General features: G+C 41.0%; 1 protein-coding gene across 1 annotated transcript in view; it reads left to right on the top strand.

Moving 5' to 3' along the window:
- LOC149139996 (folylpolyglutamate synthase-like) overlaps nt 1–20,187 on the top strand; it is a 237,692-nt gene that overhangs the window by 93,290 nt on the left and 124,215 nt on the right. The window contains exons 7-9 of the mRNA XM_089447929.1: nt 19,139–19,213; nt 19,580–19,636; nt 19,789–19,849. Of these exons, the coding sequence (XP_089304055.1) occupies nt 19,139–19,213; nt 19,580–19,636; nt 19,789–19,849 (193 nt within the window). The remainder of the gene's footprint in view (nt 1–19,138; nt 19,214–19,579; nt 19,637–19,788; nt 19,850–20,187) is intronic.

The raw sequence follows: 20,187 nt of genomic DNA, 5'->3' as shown, positions 1-20,187 counted from the left end.
AGGTCCCAGAAGAATTTTGCATTACATCAACTCATACAAGAATAATGATAACAATATACATGCATTTGACAAGTAAGGGAACAAGAATAGCATTAAAAGTTCACTTATATGAGAAAGAGAGTATATCCATTCATCAACTTTACATTAGAAAGAAGCTCCAAAGACAATAGCGAAGATCCAAACATCATAGTGCATCTAGAAACTCCAAAAAATTCATCCCAACAAAAAAGTGCGAAAATCTCTCAAGAGATACTAATCTAATCCAAGTGATGATGAGAGGAATGAATGAGCCTCTCATCAATTTATATAATGCCTAAGGGAGTTCGAATAGCCTAATTGGCCTAATTGAGCCCTGTTACCACTCAAACTAGCAGGGGATCCTATAGAGCAACTACTAGGTCAAGGGAAACAATGGAGCGATGACCCACTATCAACTCAGCTAAAGCTCCCTGCTCTTTACATACTTTCACTGATGGGAGGAGACCCAGTATAAAGGGGAATCACTAGATGAATGGAACAATAGGAGCGCAAGGAGTGATTCCTAATGCCTATTCACAAGAGAGACTCAATTATATGGCTTTCTTGCTCGGGAAGCAAGGTGATATGCTCTCTAGGAAGGGCTAAGAGGATTCTCGAGGCTAGGGTTTGGGAATATATCTTGTAAAGATGATTCCTAGGCCTAGAAATCCTTATGGAGAATTGGTCTTTGTGTGATCTTTGTGGAATTGGTGTTAATAGGTTTTGGGACCATACAGGACCAAGCAGACCCAAAATTAGGTCAATAGTATGGAGTTGATCACCCAATGAGGGGCTTGACCTAATTAGGGAGGAGAAGAGGATCAAAGGATAAATTTTCTTTGAGATTTGAATTCAATGATCCTAATGAGGACACTAGCCAAGGGAAAACTAGGGCAAGAAATGGTCCTTGAGCTAGGGCTTGCTATATCTCGAGATCCCACTGTCGGATTTGCTTCAAATTTGGAGGGCCTCTAGAGCAAACCTTAGCGCAGTTGTGGACCAAAAATCGAAGTGTTTGGATGGCTAGATTGTGAGATAATTGATGCCCTAGGTGACCTATGTAGGCTAGGCCTAGAAAAAGAGGGAGGTGAAAAGAATAAGCGTTGAAAATGATCACCAATGGAGGATTAGTGCCTTGTCCTTTGGGAGAGATGGAGTCAAGGAGAATTTATAGTTTGGAATAGATTCACTTGGTTAAGGAGGCCTTGAAAACAACTTTGCATGGCATTAAGGCATGAGAGAAGCAACTTCAAGGTCTTTACACGTCGATTTGCAATATTTGATGACTTATCAAGATAAATTTTGACACATTATTTCTAGGAACTTCACTCATTCATACATGGCCCATGACATGATGCAATGCTATAAGAGATAAAATTTCAATAGTTCAGCCGAGAGAGAGAGTACATAGATCAAATTCACTTGCTCAATACATAGTCAAAACAACCCTGTCAAAATCAACAATCAACAACAGTCAATTGTAGCCCTAACCAGAAAGTCAATGTTGGTCAAAACAGCACGAAAACATCCTCCAAGCAACTCGATCAACAACAATCCAATTTGGCCTTCAAGGAGAGTTAAAGTCAGCCCAAAACATTTTGGTCAAACCCAGTCAAAGAAGAGAGAAACACTGCTATAATTTTATGTGTTCAAATCTGAAGTCAATGCAGAAGTCAACGCTGGCCAAACTGGCCAAAACATCTTGATTTCTGTGCCCAACAACTTGACCTAGAAAAATCTGAATTCTTCCCTAAAAACCGAAGTCAAAGATGGTCAAATCAACCTTGGTCAACACTGAATTGTTGCTCATAAATTTTCGGCCTGTTTTATCCCTGAAAATTTTGGCCTCCTACCATGTGTGAAGAAGAGAGAGACGTTGTTGAAGCAGTAAGGACCAATCAAGGTAAGAGAGAGAGATGAAATGATGTGATGAGTGATGTCCAAATGAGGAGAGCGGTCACTCCTATTTATACTATTCGTTGAGGGTGAGGAGACACATCCATTCGGCTTCTAGCTTACATTTGGCTGAGGCCAACCTTGACAATTTGTGCATGAGAGAGAATAAATTCAAAATTCCACTTCTGCTTGTCAGAATGAGATGATCTTTATATCAAAATTGGACCTCTTGAAAAGAGGAATCCAATGCAATAATTATCTCCATCATATGAGCTTTCCTAAGGTGGAATTTGGCCCTAGTTGCCAATTTTAACACTCCCTCTCAATTAGGAAGAATTCCACCTACCAATCCATTTGTCATCATCATGCCATCTTGTCATCATGTACCATCTTTGTCATCACTGCTATGCTCTGGACTGCTTTGCTTTGTTGAACCATGAAGTAGTAATGAAGAAGTGATTGAGAGTGAGTCATAAGAGCTTACCGCTCTCCACTGACAAAAGTCAGTCCTTGATCCCAGATCAAGTTGTTGAACACTATGCATCCTAGTCATAGGGAGTACAACAGTACATGATGTGTCCATTAGTAGTGCTATGGTCCTTAACCATCTTTTCCCAACTATTGGCCAGATGAGAGGTACTTCCCATGAGTTTAGGACTCCATGGGTAGGATGTGTGCTGGGGTATTGGCAGGAGAAGGTGATTGACCCATCCTGCTCATATGCCATAGGAGAAGGTGAACCACTCATCCTATGCATATGCCAATCGTAGGGGAAGGTGAACCACTCACTTTACACACATGTCAACCATCATGGGGTATCACAGGGGAAGGTGAACCACACACCCTATATCTAAAACACCACTAGGGGAAGGTGAACCACACACTTTGTATCTAGAACACCATTAGGGGAAGGTGAACCACTCACCCTATGGTCACTCATAGCTCCAAGAAGTACCCCAAGCCCCTAGGAACTCTCAGAGCTCAGTGTCCAACTCATACGGGACCCTCATAGGAGGGTCATTCCACGACTCCAAGTCTCTCTCGGAAGGTTAAGAATTTGACCTTCCCCATGAGTTGGAAGGTCAAATTCTGTCCTCATGAGTTGGAGCCTTATTGCTCTCCGTTGTACCATATCCCTGATAAAGTGGTACCTGATATCAATGTGCTTGGAGCAGTCGTGGAACACGGGATTGTCTGATAGGCGAATCCCACTCTGGTTGTCGCATAAGATCACAATGGTATCTAACATGTGCTGAAATAGGTCACTAAAGAGCTTCCTCAACCAAACAACTCTACAACAGGCCATACTCTTAACAATGTATTTGGCCTCAATGTGCTTAAAATAACTGATTTCTGCTTCTTGCTCATCCAAGATATTGAAGTAGACCCCAAAAAGAGAAGCAGCACCTAGATGTGCTCTTACGATCCACCACATTGCCGGCCCAGTCAACATCTGAATATCCATGAAGCCTCAAGTTCCCAGCAATGTATCTTAGTGCATAGTGGATTGTGCGTTGGAGAGATCTCAAGAGATTCTTAGCAACAATCCAATGAATGTGATTTGGGTCGACCATAAATTGACTCAACGTGTTCACAACGAAGCATATGTCAGGACGAGTGTTTACCAAGAACATCAGTGTCTTACAAGTTGACGCTACTCGGAAGGGTTTGCTAATCCGGGCCTAGCAGTACTTCCTCATAGCTTCTTGGAGTTGAGTTCCATCGGAGTAGATATGGACTTGCAGTCCACCATCCCACATCTCTCAAGCAACTTCACAATGTATTTTCCTTGAGAAAGGAAAATCTCACCTGACTTTTGCCAGACCTCTAGTCCTAGGAAGTAGTGCATCAGTCCTATGTCCATCTCGAACTCAGAAGCCAACTCCCTCTTGCAATTATGAATGAGAGGGTCATCACCTGTCAGAAAGAGATCATCCACATAAAGGACCAAAATGAGAGGCTTGTCCTTTTCAACCTTGAAGTATAGGTTTGGGTTAGCATCACTTCTTGTAAATCCCAACTTCATAAGATAGCTATCAATCCTCTCATACCAAGCTCTGGGGGCTTGCTTCAACCCATAGAGGGCTTTCTTCAACCTGCATACATGTGTCTTTCGATCTTGAACTTCGAACCCCTCGGGTTATTCTATGTTGACTTCCTCCATAAGTGAGCCATGCAAGAAGGCTGTTTTGACATCCATTTGGTGTAGGCTCCATCCTTGCGAGGTAGCAAGGGCTATGATTGAACAAATGGTCGTATATCAGGAAACCAGAGCAAATATATCATCCTCATCTACTTCTTCCTTTTGAGAGGAGCCTCGAGCAATGAATCTGGCCTTGAACTTTTCAGCGCTCCCATCAACTCCATGTTTGATCTTGTAGAGCCATTTTGAAGTGACCACTGACTTGTCCTTGGGTCTAGGAACCACATACCAGACATCATTCTTCATGATCGACTCATACTCCTCATTCATCGCATCCTTCCAAATTTGGTGTTTCACAGCTTCTTCGAATGTGCAAGGCTCAAATTGTACAATGGTACTCATAGTAGTGAAGTACCCTTGGTACCTGTTCGACTTCTTGCTTTCAGGAAATGTCCCCCTTGGTGCAATATGTTTCTCAGCATCTTCAAGAGTATCTTTGAGCCACAAAGGTCTTTTTCTTGAATTAGAGGGCTCACTTGGAGGTGGATCAATGGAATCCATCGGACCTTCCACATCGGGCATCAGGTCATCAGACGGAGGTTCATCCTGCTTTTCTGCATCATCATCATTATTGTCATTCCTAATAGGAGGATCTCAGACTTTCCTAAGGGCAAAATCTTCATCAAAAGTGACATCATGACTTATTTCCAGTTCCCTTTGACCAGGCACATAGATTTTATATGCTCTTGAAGTTTTACTGTAGCCCACAAATGTTCCTTTCTTCCCAGATGTATCTAGCTTGTTTCTTTTCTCTTTCGGCACATGAAAATATACAGGACAACCAAAAATTCTAAAATGAGAAACATTAGGTTTCTTACCGATGAATACTTCTTCAGGTGTCTTTAAGTCCAATGCTTGATGTGGGCATCTGTTTTGAACATACAAAACGATGTTGGCAGCTTCTCCCCATAAGAACTTCTGTAGACCTTCGTCATGAAGCATGGCATGTGTGGCTTCTATGATAGTTTGATTCTTCCTTTCGGCAACTCCATTTTGCTCAGGAGAGTATGTTGTAGTTGTCTCCCTCTCAATCCCAACTTCTCTACAATAGTCAACGAATTCATTTGACTCATATTCGGTCCCATTATCAGTCCTCAATATTTCGATCATTTTCTCTATTTGATTCTCGACCAAGGCTATGAGAGAGCGGAACCATTTGAACACTTTGTCCTTCTTCGTTAAGAAATAGATCCATGTTTTGCAAGAGAAGTCATCCACAAAAATTGCATAGTACAAATATCCACCCAAAGATGTCACGAGAAACATACCTGATAGATCAAAATGGACTAATTGAAGAATATCAGTATTTTGACTTTGACTTGAAGGGAATGGTCCCCTTGTATGTTTTCCAGCTGCACAACCCTGACACACACCTTCATGATTTAAGTTGAATTCGGACATACCTATGACCATCTTCCTTACATCAGGTAAGGCTTTGTAACGAAGGTGCACAAATCTTCGGTGCCATAATTCAGATTGAAGAGAGGTATTGCAAGTCATTGCTCCCAACGAACTTCCTCCAACCTGATAAAGACCTTCAACCCTGAATCCATGAGTTAATGCATCTCTCGGGTTCCTTTGCCAAACACGAACCTTCCCATCAATGTATGTCACCTTGAAACCTTTATCTCCCATCGCAGAAATAGAGACCAGGTTCTTTTTTAGATTAGGTACATACAACACTTCTTGTAAATGAAGGGTTTGACCTTTATTTAAGTGAAGAGTAACAATTCCTTCCTTTCACGGGATAAGTGGCATTATCACCAAGTATAATCTTCATATTTGTCTTCTTTTCAATCAAGTTTGATAGAGCCTCTTTGTACCCAATGAAGTGCCTTGAGGCACCACTATCAATCAATATCTGGAGGAGAGGCAGTGTTGAGGGCAGAAATAAGATAAAATTCCTTTTGTTTTACAACATTAACTTCTTGAGTGCATCTAGCCAGTAACTCATCAAATCCCAGAATCCTGTCATTGTTTAGGATGGTAGTGTTAAGCACGTCCCATTCTCTTGTAAGGCCTCCAAGTGCAATAAGAGTGAGCTCCTTGTCACAAATGACTTCTCCAATAGATAGGAGATCATTCTTGATTATGGTAATCTTCATGGAGTAGGATTGAATGGATTCTCCTCTATCCATCTTGATGTCTTTCAACTTGTTCTTGAGAATGAGAACTTGATTTGCATTATTTACTTTTGACATCCCAACCAACTTGTCATACATCTCCTTAGATGTTTCCAAATCTGAAATATAGGCAACCAAAGGCTTGTGAATAGAATCAACAATAATTTTCTTAGCTTTAACCTCACCTTTCTTGTGCTTTGTTTGTGCAGTTGCGGATGCATTTGAAGGAGGCCACTACTCTTCCTTTGACATGATCCATGACATCATTTTCTTCCAAAGTTAAATCTAGAGACATCTTCCATGCATCATAGTCGGATTTGTCCTTAAGCTCGTCCTCGGATTTGAAGTAAGATGTAGTCATCATTGGGGCTAGTTCCAAGTTCTTGTTCAACAACTTCCCTTAATGATTGCTTTTCCTCACTCTTGCTTGGGCTTTGTCTTCACTTGAGCTTTGATACCATGTTAATTTTAGATAACAATGGTATGTTTAGCACAATTTACTTCAATGTTCCATAGTAGCCCAATGACAATTTCCAATTATATCCAGTAGCAATCACATTGACAGTAAATGCAGATAGAACATAAAAAGATGTACAGAAGACAAGCCAAGGCAAGAGGACACAAGATATGGTAGATGCCAAGGAAAAACCCCAATGTGGGGAAAACCCTTTGATCAAATATTCTTATTATTATTCAATAGTTCAACAGAGAACCTGTGGAGCTCCCAAGTGGGTGTGGGGGCACAAGGATGTCCTCATGGGTCTCCAAATGGATCAAATATGCCTGTAGACCATCTGTAAGGGTTGGAGTAATGACATAAGCCCTCCATCTATAGCAGGAGGCATCCTGGAACATCTGCCAAGTGTATGGTGCAATTGTGGGGCCGACACCAATGTTGCACGAAGCGGGAGCGAAGCGGAAGAGTTTTTTGGAAGCGGGGACGCCGAAGCGTCATTTTCCAAAAATCTAGGAAGCGAAGCGTCCGCGGAAGCGTCTGCTATATATATATATTTTTTATATTTTTTTGCATTTATACTCAAAACAAACATCCCAAATACCAAATTAATTGTAGAAGACATGAAAACATGCATATTTTTGCATAAATCAAGATAGATATAACATCCATTGTACATTAATGATCTAGAATCTAGATTCTTCTCCTCTTGTCTAGCCTTTGCCTCTACCTCGATTGTCTAGGGATATTAGTCAACATTGCCCAATTTTGATCAAACTACCTAATTCAAGACTTAAAATATGGTAGAAAAAGCTTAACATGCTTGATCGATGATTTTGACTTGATTGAAAGGTAATTTTTTGCTAAGGGCATGCCGCGTGACAAAGGAGTTCAACAATTAACACCACCAACACCAGGGTACATATAGGGCTTGGTGCTCTTGATTAAATGCTAATCGCATACCTTCATACTTGATATAATCTAATGAAATGCCACAATCCCATTGATCCTGAATACCTGAAAACTGTTAAGTCTGCTGAATTTTGAATAGGATATGAAATTCTATTTTCTCCATATGAAGTCCAATGAGGCTGGAACCACTCTCAAACATTCTGAGTCATTTCATGGTAATGTTAAAAATTTAAGTAAAAGGATGAAAATGAAAAATAAAGGAGAATGTCACTTTTACTTTAAGAATTTAACATTACCATGAGGGAGCATCTGCTATATTTATATTTTTTTTTGCTTGTCACCCTAACCCAAGGTGGACCCACCCCCAACAAGCAAACTCACCTAAAATTTAAAAAAAAATTGAAAAGAAAACGATTTTCTAAATGCTTTTCCGGAAGCTTTTCTGGAAGCGTACGGAAGCGTCTGGGAAGCGTCTGGGAAGCGTTTGGGAAGCGCCTGGGAAGCGTCTGGGAAGCGCCGTACGAAGCGCGCTTCGGCGCTTCGGAAGTGCTAGCGCTTCCAAATTTCCAGGAAGCGTCTAAAAATTTCGGAAGCGCGCTTCCGGCCAAGCTTCCTAGGCGCTTCCGTACGGGACGCGCTTCGGGGCTTGGAACCGGGGGGGGGGGGCGCTTCGTGCAACACTGGCCGACACAGTATGGTGAACCAAGTGCATCATCCTCATCCGAAAGGTGGAACACGAGCAATCGATGAGTCCTGTTGAGGATCCATGAAGTAATATCTACTATGGTGGAGGTCCATGGCTCTCACCACTTACCCAACAAGTGCCAATGTGACCCTTTAGAGGGCTAGGACCTTGTATAGGGAGACCAAGCCCCAAATGCCAACCCACCTGCAATCCTGCATAAGATCCAATGTGTCTCTTTTTCCCTCCAATACAACAAGTCATTAGAATAATCAAGTAATAAAGCTTACATGCCATGGGATTAATGGGGCACTTCATCTTGGCATGCCCTTCCATAGTGGGCTTTGGCATGTACAAGTGTCTCCAAGCTCAATAGGGGGTTAACTAAGGACCCTATTAGGTGGTTTCAACCTCTAAAGTGGGTGACATGTCCATGGTACATCACTCAAGTGGTAGGTGCTAGATGATATAATAATGGAACAAAGAGGGGATCAGGGGAAACATCCAGACCACATGTCATGGTGCAAGGGTAGTTATAATGAGGGAAGCCCACACCTGGGTATATGAGTGTAGGAGGGAGCAAATCATGGTACATGAGTTACTCCGACCCTTGTTTTTCCACCCTTATTCATATCCCTTTTTTCCTTTGATTGATTTTTCTTCATAACTGCTCGGGGCTCCAAGGGATGAGAGCATGATGTGTAATATATAGCAATGGATACCCCCTTAAGGTGGGGTAGTTCATCGCCCACCAGGGGTTGGGACAATCATGGGTTCCTTAATGATGGAGGGGGCCCATAGGAACCAGGGTGATGGCTATGAATAAGGGGAAAGGCTCATGTTTAGCTTTTGCCCATGTGCTAAATTTGTATGTCGCAGCCATATTTTGCATTTTGTGGTACATTTCTTGTTGAGATTGGCCAAATTATGCTTTTCATTTTCTTTTTAGCTGCCCGGGGCATCGTTCCAAGCCTAACCCAAGGTGTGGACAAGGGGAGGGAGAGGCTAACCCTATGTGGACCCAGATGGGAAAAGAGATGAATGGGGCTAAAATGAGAGGAGGGGAGTAATGTAGGAGGTATCGGGAAGCAGGACCACATAACCAAAATCAAGATTTCCCATGTAGTGCCATTACCAAAGCCAATGGTCAGTGAAGGGGACCCCACAGGACTAGGATACAAGGGTAATCACAAAATCAGGTAGTGGAGACAAGAATACAGACCTAACCCACTCTTTCCACCGAATCCCCCCACCAATCCATGCCCAAAAGTGCCCATGAAAAGTAAACAAAATTACTCAACCAAACCAATGAAAAGTCATACCTTTTGGGACGGGAGGCCTACCTTCAAACATACATTCATAACAAATGGGCAAGGGACCACATCGCTGGCTTAGGTGGTGGAGAAAATGGTGCATTGAGCTATATGGGGGCTGTAAGGGGCTGCTGGCTACCGACTGAGGAACATCTAGGAGAAATTTTTTCTCCTATATACACTACTCACTGATGGTGGGTAACATCTGGCTTGAACTAGGACATGATGTCTCGGGAAGTGCGCGAAGCTACTTGAACGAGAGGTCATGAGAACACCAACAATCTCTTGGTACTATAGACTTGTTACCTGCACATATCAAAGACCAAGCACACGAGGCAACATGTTTTTGTGGTGTCTTATGATCACCCATGCTTAGTATTAGGCTGTAAAATTCAACAATAAATTAAAGTGCAAATTTAATCTAAATGCAACTTATCTATCATGAGAATATCATATGATAGTCCTAATGAGAAAATAATTATGCAATGCATCCTACCCTAACATGCATATAGTACAATGTTAATACTAAGTGAAATCATAAAGCCAGTGCAACCAACATATCATCATATCAATATACATATGTCTACCAATATAATTACTCATGTAGCAAATCCCAAAGTGAATGTTGACACAATCACAGAGAGGATGAAGCGGGTGGGAGGTGGGAAAATATGATCTCCATTCGAGGTAACAGGAAGCCCTAGGAAAATAAGTCAATCTAGAAGTGTGAGGCTTTCCCTCTAAGTACACAATAGTGGAATGAATGATCACTCTCAAGAACTCCCTATCACAATCATTGCTCATAATATTATGCTTTGTGGATGCCACAAAGTCATGATGGGAGGGGAACAGAGGGTGAGGGAAGGAAGGAGTGAAATGAATAGGTTGCTCAAGGTAATGGTCACATTGGAGAGGGGAGGTCATGGAGTGATCATAATCCCAAGGGTGGGTCCAAGGAGATAAAGTATATTCAATGAGGGGCTCTTTCTTGACACTATACTTAGAAGGGAGAAAGGGCTCATGGTCATTTGAGATCATATGACACAGGGTAAGGGAATCACTTGTGGATGACTCAAAATGATGAACAAGAAGGAAAGTGTTAGTTTTTGGTAGCATCGAAAGTGCTCTACCTTGAAAATTGTTGGAGAGGCTAAGGCACATGAGTTTTAAAGAACCCATAAACTGTGTGGTGAAATTCTAGCCGGATTGTATTTTATTAAAATAATTAATATTTTTAATGGGGTTCCTAAGTCTAAACTTAGGAAAATTGAAATATTAATGGGTATTAATCAAAATATGGGTGAGAATGATCTAGAAGGCGGATCAAGTCAAGTTTTAATCTTAACCGTTGATTAGAGACTTAATCTCGGCCGTTGAAGTCTCAACAAGAAAAGTATAAGAAGGAGGCTTGGAGTTCAGTTAGAAAGACACAGAGAGTTGATCAGTGAGTTCGATTTTCCTAGGGTAGGGTTTACTAAGGAATTCGAACTAGTGATCAAGCAGTGACGATCAAAGGCAGTACTAGAAGGAAGAGATTTCCAGTTCCAGTGAATGTACGCTAGAGAAGACAGTGAACAGTAATAGAGCAAGTGCTGAGCTAGGGAGGGACAACGCAACAGCTGGAGGAGATTGACGCAAAGGGACAACGCGGAAACTGGAAAAGGTTGACGCATAAGTGCTGGGTGATAAGCAGAGGTCAGTACCAAGAATCACTTGGGTGATTGGCAGGAGAAATATCGATTTCTTAGCAGGAAGCAACAACAACCCAGGTTGACGCAGTCAAAGGGAGTCTCCACGTAAAAGTCACATAGAGGCTGTGTAGGCTCACGCAGAGACTGCATAGTGGGTCATCCAGGAGCTGGGGATAGGATAAAATCTCCAGAATCAGCTTGAGAAAATTCTCAATTATCTTCTCTGAGTGGATTGCCATTTTCTCTGGGGCATCCAGATTATATTCAGATATTTACTGCCAATAATAGAAACCCTCAGATCTGCTGCACTGATTTTCCCACATTGGGTTTTTCCGGGGACGATTGTCCAAAAACAAGTGTGTCAATGTGATTGTTCATATGTTGATGTTTCTCTTGCCTTTTAATTTTCAGTTCTTAATTTGTGAAGTCTGTAGCTGAATTTATTTTGATATTTACTGAAGCATTGGTGAATAACTTATTGTAAATAAGTAGGAGAAATAAATCAATTACTGCAACAAATTTTTACATGGTATCGAAGCAAGGTCCAAGCAAAATGGAAGCAAAGAAAAAGAGCATGGAGGATAGTAGGGATCATAATATATCCGAATTAGCTTCTAGGTTGGAAGAGGAATTTGCTTGCATATCGAGTTCTGCATTAGCCGAGGATTGGTACATCGATAGCGGGGCTTCAACTCATATGATTGGAGAGCGAGATTATTTCTGGAGCTATTAGGTGGAACAAATGAACTCCCAGATCACAATGGGTAGTACGATGAAATGCACCCCAATAGGAAAGGGAACTGTTACATTCCAGACAGCAGCAGGAGATGGTCTTCGGGCCCCAAACGTACTGCATGTGCCACGTATGGGAATGAATTTGATTTATGTATCTCAATTACAAGATAAGGGATATGATGTGTACTTCATCGGTAATAGAGTATATGTTAGGCATCCTAAGTGGAAAAAGAGGGCCCAGATTGGAACTCGAAGCAACAGGTTATACACGTTGCAACTCGAGTCTCCTATGGCACTGATAAGTAGTAATGTCAGTGGAGAAAAAGAATTAAATGAACTATGGCATAGAAGGATGGGACACTTACATCATGGGGCATTAAGGATGCTCAAGGAAACTGTTACGGGGTTCCAGTGCTTACTACCAAGCATGAAGATACATGCAGGGGCTACGTACTAGGCAAGTACGCCAAAGCAGGTTATTCCAGAAGCAACAATAGAGCTAAGAGTGTATTAGGCTTAATACACTCAGACATCTGCGGTCCAATGTCTACAAGAGCCATCAATGGTGCTGAGTATTTTGTCACCTTCATAGATGACCATTCCAAGAAAACTTGGATCTATTTTTTGAGAACCAAGGATGAGGTCTTTGATCAGTTTAAGAAGTGTAAGGCTCTAGTAGAAAGCTTGACAAGAAGGAAGATCAAGATATTGCGCTTAGACAATGGCAGAGAATACACAGATAAGGACTTCACAGGTTTTTGTGCAAGAGAAGGGATCCGAAGAGAATAGACATCACCTTATAATCCAAAGCAGGATGGAGTCACAGAAAGGAAGAACAAAACTATTGTTGGAGCAGCAGAGGCGATGTTATATGATCAGAATCTACCCAAATTTTTATGGGTAGAAACACGCAACACGATTGTATACATTCAAAACAGGGTTCCTCACAGGGCTTTAGGAAAGAAGACACTAGAGGGTGTTTTCACGGAAAAGAAGCCAGAAGTTAGTCATCTTTGGATATTTGGAAGCATGGCTTGTTGCCATATTCTAGAGGAGAAGCGGAGCAAGTTAGAGCAGACTGCCAAAGTTGGGTATCTCGTGGGTTACAACGAGACTTCAAAGGCGTATCGAATCTACATCCCGAGTAGTAGGAAGATTGTAATATGGCGGGATGCGAAGTTCATGGAAGATAGAGCCTTTAGGAAATCTCGAGAGATGCTATTTGAAGAGCAGGCTAAGGAGGCTCATCTGCTCTAGCAACTGGGATCATATCTGGCAGGAAGACAGGTATCTAGTTCAAGCACGGTAACCAGTAGTAACATCTCCTCAAGAGAAGAGGAGCCAGGAATGTCACAGTAGGTACAACAACAGGAAGAGGAACAGATGGAACCTCCCACCATCAGTGGAAGGACTAGCCAAGAAGTACGACATACTCTGAGGACGTAGAGGAATTTGTTGGAGCTCCTAGAGCCGAGAAAAGACAACGTAGAAAACCTAACAGGTACGAAGCATTGGTAGCTCATGTCGAAGAACCTTCTAGTTTTCAAGAAGCCGTATAGCACCAGGTATGGGTGGATGCCATGGTAGAAGAGTACAGTTCCATCATGACAAATGATATCTGGGAAATTGTACCAAGACCAGAGAACATATTAGTTGTGGGTTTGAGATGTATCTACAAGATCAAGTATGCTACAGATGGTCACGTAGACAAATACAAGGCTAGGTTCGTCGCAAAAGGATATGCTCAGAAGGAAGGAATAGACTATGAGGAAACCTTTGCCCCAGTATCTCGGTATATCTCTATCAGATCCATTATATCCCTTGCAACACAGATGGGATGGGAGATTCACCAAATGGATGTCAAGACAACGTTCTTGAATGGGGTGATAGAAGAAGAGGTATATATCGAACAACCAGAAGGTTTCGAAACACATGAAAAGAGAACTCATGTGTGTAGGTTGAAGAAAGCCTTGTATGGGCTGAAACAAGCACCCAAAGCTTGGTATGGTCGAATTGACAACTACTTACAGCAGTAGGGATTCATCAAGAGTGATGCCGATCCCAATATTTATTTTTTGTTGGTAGAACGTGAGCCGCTAATTCTAGTATTGTATGTGGATGATCTATTTTTGACAGGATCATCCAGACTCAGAGGATTGCAAGAAGAACCTGTAAACATAATTTGACATGAAGGATTTGGGGCTAATGCACTATTTTATGGGATTGGAAGCTTGGCAACAAGATGGTGAGATCTTCCTTGGCCAAGGCAGATATGCATCAAAATTTTTGAAAAGATTCAAAATGCAGGATTGTCAACCTATGGCTATGCCTATGATTGCCAATTGGAAGAAAATAGATGCTTCCGGAGACAAGGAAGTGGACCCCACCTTATACAAACAACTCATTGGGTCACTTGTGTATCTAGTCAACACCAAGCCAGACATATGTTATGTTGTCAACACCCTTAGTCAGTTCATGTTGGAACCAAAAAGGATGCATTGGGCAAAAGCAAAGCACATTCTCAAGTATGTGCGGGGAACAATCAATTTTGGATTAAGATACACCAAGGGCGATGATATCGAATTGAGTGGATTCACTAATGCAGATTGGGCAGGAAGTTCAGTAGACAGGAAAAGTACCATTGGTATTGCTTCGGTATTGGATCTGGGATGACCTCCTAGTGTAGTAAGAAGTAGAAATCTGTAGCACTGAGCTTTGCTGAAGCTGAGTATATGGTAGCTAGCAAAGCAACATGTGAAGCTATATGGCTCAAGAAACTGCTTGTAAATCTATTTAGGAAAAGGATGGAAGCGACAAAGATCTTCTGTGATAATCAAAGTTGTATCAAGCTCTCTGAAAATCCAATGTTTCATGATTGCTCCAAACACATTGATATTCGGTGTCACTTTATCAAGGACTGTGTTCAGCATGGGGCGGTATAGTTGGAGTATACTCCCACAGGAAATTAGGTAGCAGATGTACTCACCAAGGCTCTAGGAAGAACAAAATTTGTTCAATTTCGGGAACAAATGGGTATGTTGGAAAATCCCTTTCAATATCGTGATGCAACATTTGAGAGGGAGATGTAGTACAAATGCAGCAATGGCAGTGTCATGGGTAGCAGTACAGTTGCAACAACAACATAGTGTTGGTGGCAACAACAGTGCAGAGAGGAGGTGATTCAGAAGTAGAGCAACATGCAGTTGGATATTGTTGCTAGAGCACCTTCTCGCTAAGAGGGAGTTTTAGTTAATGGTAGCATCGGAAGTGCTCTAGCCTTGAAAATTGGTGGAGAGGCTAAGGCACATGAGTTCTAAAGAACCAGAAACCGTTTGGTGAAATTCCACCCGGATTGTAATTTTATTAAAATAATTAATATTTTTAATGGGGTTCCTAAGTCTAAACTTAGGAAAATTAAAATATTAATGGTTATTAATCAAAATATGGGTGAGAATGATCTAGAAGGCAGATCAAGTCAAGTTTTAATCTCAACCATTGATTAGGGACTTAATCTCAGCCGTTGAAGTCTCAACGAGAAAAGTATAAGGAGGCTTGGGGTTCAGTTATAAAGACATAGAGAGTTGATCAGTCAATTCAATTTTCCTAGGACAAGGTTTGCTAAGGAATTCGAACTAGTTATCAAACAGTGAGGATCAGAGGCAGTAATGGAAGGAAGAGATTTCCAATTCCAATGAATATACGTTAGAGAAGACAATGAAGAGTAATAGAGCCAGTGCTAAGCCAAGGAGGGACAACGCAACAACTAGAGGAGATTGACACAGAGGGACAACGCAGAAATTGGAAAAGGTTGACGCAAAAGTGTTGGGGGATAAGCAGAGATCGGTGCCAAGAATCACTGTGGGTGATTGGTAGGAGAAATCTCGATTTCTTAGCAGCAGAAGCAACAATAACCTAGGTTGACGTAGTCAGAGGGAGTCTCCATGCAGATGTCATGCAGAGGCTGCGTAGGCTCATGCAGAGACTGCGCAGTGGGTCATCCAGGAGCTGGGGACAGGATAAAATCTCCAAAATCAGTGTGAGAAAATTCTCAGTTATCTTCTCTGAGTGGATTGCCATTTTCTCTGGGGCATCTAGATTGTATTTAGATATTTACTGCCAATAATAGAAACCCTCAAATCTGCTGCACCGGTTTTCCCACATTGGGTTTTTCCGGGGATGATTGTCCAAAAACAAGTGTGTCAATGTGATTGTTCATATGCTGATGTTTCTCTTGCCTTCTAATTTTCAATTCTTAATTTGTGAAGTCTGCAACTGAATTTATTTTGATATTTACTGAAGCATTGGCGAATAACTTATTGTAAATAAGTAGGAGAAATAAATCAATTACTGCAACAAATTTTCATAGAAAGGCGACGGGGAAGATGAGGTATTGTATTCAATGGGGCTCCTTTCCTGAAAATCATATTTTAAAGGCTCAAGTGATTTGGATATACTCCCAGAATCACAAGGGAGGGAGGTAGGAGCAAGGGCCTCATCATTAGTATCAAAGATAGGGTTTTCCCAAAAAGGAGAATCAATTATTTCCAACTTCCCTCTTTCATGCAAGGGAAAATAATGATCCTCCTTCCCAAGGGTATCGATGGATATGTCATCATAAATAAAGGGAAGACTAATCCCAACCTCATCCTCCCTGTCAGTATCATAAATGGGAGCACAATCGAATTAAGGACCAACAATTTCCCATTTCTCCTTTTCAATATGAAAATAATCTCCAATATCAACTTCCAAGGGGCTAATGGGATTACCTTCCCCAAGGTTCTCAAAAGAAGAGTCATCAGGAGTAGTATCCTTGAGAAAGGTAAGGTCAACCTCAACTTGACTTTCCATAGACTCATCCTCCCCAACACATGTGTTCTCAAAATCATCGTTTTCATCATGTGGACCCAAGGAGGACTTGTCTTCCCGCTCATCACTTATATTTTCAAGGTTTTGATGATGCTTGATGAAGGCTTCCTCTTGAATGCTTAATGCGGGAAACGAGAAATCTGCTGCTAGTGTAGCTTTACGGAAGCCCGAAAATAGACTTCCCAATTTCCCAACTAGGGAGACACTCGTAGTTCTTCGAAGAAGTGGGTGGAATTTCGCTTGAAACTCCTTGTGCTCAACAACACTTGGCTCCGGTGCTAAACAACCCCAAGAGAACTCAACTCAGAAGTTAAAATGACAAAAGATCCCATAATGAAGGCCTCCCTCCCTTACTTATATTCGTTGGCCCTCTCTTCCGTTGGTGGTCCCCACTCTTCGCTAAGTCGCACTCCTTTTTCTCTCTTCTTCTCACAAGTGCGAATTTTCCTCTTGAATTTGTGGGACCCACTTTCCTACACCTCCTTGCTCGAGAATTGCCTCACATTGATAAGATTTCATTTAATGCCTGAATTGCAATATTGTGTTATGCTTGGCACCACCCCAAGAATCTTCGCTGACCCCCTCAGATGGAAAAATCAATATCGGGGATATTACATTGGACTTGTTCTCTTGTGGATGATTTGGATGTTGTTGATGCATTTTGATATTTGGACCTGATTTTGCTAATCTTTGGAGCTATTCTTTGGTCAAATGGATGGAAATCTTGCATGTTATCTTGTAAGTGCACCTAATTGTTGAAAATTATATCTCTATGTCTAATTTATGGAATAATTGATTCTAGCTAAATTGTGCCCTAATTTGTTGAAGATTAATTGAATGCTATCTAGATGAATGTTGCATGCATTAATCATACATAACATGTAATGAAGTGTCTTAGTGGTGAACTCCTAAAAGCTCTCCCATGAAAATCCATTTCTCCATTGCCTAGGTAAGTGCTTGAAATCTTGTTGCTAGGGCATCAAGTTTTTGCCTCCTTAGAAACATATTGGCTAATCTATCTCGTCCTAGACACCATTCTCCTAAGTAACAAGGGACTAGTCTACTTACTTGGTGATCACATATTTTTCTTATCCACATTTTGTCTCTTCTAAATTTCAGTTCCTTTAAGGCTAAGGTGGTGAACTAGGGCTTAGTGCGAATCCCTAGGAAAGGAAAGTTTCAGGGATTGGATGGCCTAAACATCAAGGGTATAGTATTTGCCATGAAATCTATTTATTTGGTGGGCATCCACTTCAGTCTTGTTCATAAACTTTCTTGCCCTAGTCGTTTGCCCTAAGAGGTAAACCCCAGTTTTGTTTTATTTCAACTTGGGGTTTTTTTGGAAGGTTTTATGAGCCTTGACGTTGCTAATTTACATTTTTGGAAACCTTCTCTCCTATCCTTGATCTGTGGATGCTCCAACACTCAACAAATTACTCAAACCCTAGGTCATGTGCTTGTAGCCCTAGGTCTCTACATAGAAAGCTAATTGCCTTGTATTGGAAGCCTAGAGCCTTTGTTGTGTCTTTCTTGTAGAAAGTATAGCCAAGTCACCTAACACTTCCTACCTAGAATATTGTACATAGATGACCTTAGTCTCACACTGAGAGTCCTCCCATCAGTGAAAATTCGTAAAGAGAAGGGGGTTTTGGTTGTGGTGACAGTGGACCACTACCCCATAGTTGTCCCTTGGTTATGCCTTGTAGGGTTTCCCTCTCCAAAGCCTGCTAGATTTTGTGGCAACAAAGGTTACAATGGTGGTGAAATATGCTGAAAAAATCCACATGTACCCTTGCTGACAAGAGGGATAATATGCCCCTGTCACATATGTAGGAAGAGAGGGCCAACAAGAGACCTTAGCTGATTGATATACATTTTGATCCAATATAAGACACCTTTGACAAAAATAAGTTAAGGATGCATTTTTCCATGCCGTATTCTAGATTAATTATTTTACAATGAAAAGAAATGGCAGCATTTTTTAAGCCTTTGAAATAGAGTAGCTTGAACTGGATATGAATGATTATTTTGTGATTGTTCTTAATTATAATAATATTAAGATCTTTGAGTAGAAAATGCTTCCTTATTTGGCATGTAGTTAATTTTTTAAAATTTTGGTTGTGCTTCCTTTATAACATTGGCTGGAATGGAGTTTAAATTTTAATGCTAGCTCCCATAGAGTGTCTTTATCTTCGACTATTTCTTCGGTATAGCTAACTATTTTAGTTATTTGTTCTTCATGCAGGAAAACCATTTAGAGTATGTACATTTTTTCCGATTCCTCACACTCTTGGCCTTCAAGATATTTACAGAAGAGAAGGTGGGTAATTGCACTTGTTTGCTAGACTTTCCATTTTTTTACCAATGCTTTCAGAGTTTTTTGTTATTTAGGGCTTATGCCATAATTTTGCTAGTTTGCTGCGTAAAAACAATAATTGAGGTACTCAAAATTTGGCTTCCTAAATGTGAACTTTTTTAAGATATATGGCCACTGAGTTGATATGAATCATGAAATGTGTAACAGAGGTAATAATAAGAATTTGCAGTTTGCTATGGTTTAGAAGCTGACTTGAGCATTCAGATTCTAAATGTCATGCTTCACATTTTCTGTTTGGGAAAGAATATAACCATTTAAGATTGAATATCCTGAGCATAATTTAAATGGACATATTTTCCATTCTCTCAGGTTGATGTTGCAATTTTGGAAGTAGGGTTGGGAGGGAAGTTTGATGCAACAAATGTGGTAATTTTTAACTTTTCTGTTTTCTTTCATTCTTGTCTTCCTAGGATGGTCTCTTATTCAAAATGGAGTAATATATCGTGTTATTGTTTTGAGTGAAACTGCGCAGCTTGGTTGGTTGAGTTAGCTTTAATTGGATATAAATTTCTGTTCAGGTTAAATCACCAGTTGTCTGTGGAATATCTTCATTAGGATATGATCATATGGATATTCTAGGTATTGTTCCATGCCCATCCTTTTGTGTTTAGGTTATTATAGTATGGAAAGGATATTGATGGTATTGTGCATATGGACCTTGAAGAACTAACAGTTGAGAAACATTGTCTCATTTCTGTGTTCCACATATGTATTATGGGGGCACCGGAACAGTCCACCAAACCACTATTTCTGCTTACCACTGTGGTTTCTTCAACACTACTGTCACTGACAGTCATGTGTCTGGGAGAAAAGTCGCATAAATATCACATAAAAACAAAAATCTATACAGCCATCACTGGGGCCCCAAACTTTTAGAGCCTCACCGTATTAAGGTACCAAAGCCACTATTATCTTAA

The sequence above is a fragment of the Pinus tabuliformis genome, chromosome X (genome assembly GCF_031772625.1).
Source record: "Pinus tabuliformis cultivar Carrire ecotype Pingquan chromosome X, CPIR1, whole genome shotgun sequence".
In the NCBI taxonomy this organism is placed as follows: Eukaryota; Viridiplantae; Streptophyta; class Pinopsida; order Pinales; family Pinaceae; genus Pinus; species Pinus tabuliformis.
The sequence above is the reverse complement of the archived record's forward strand: the minus strand, read 5'-3'. Positions and strand labels throughout refer to the sequence as shown.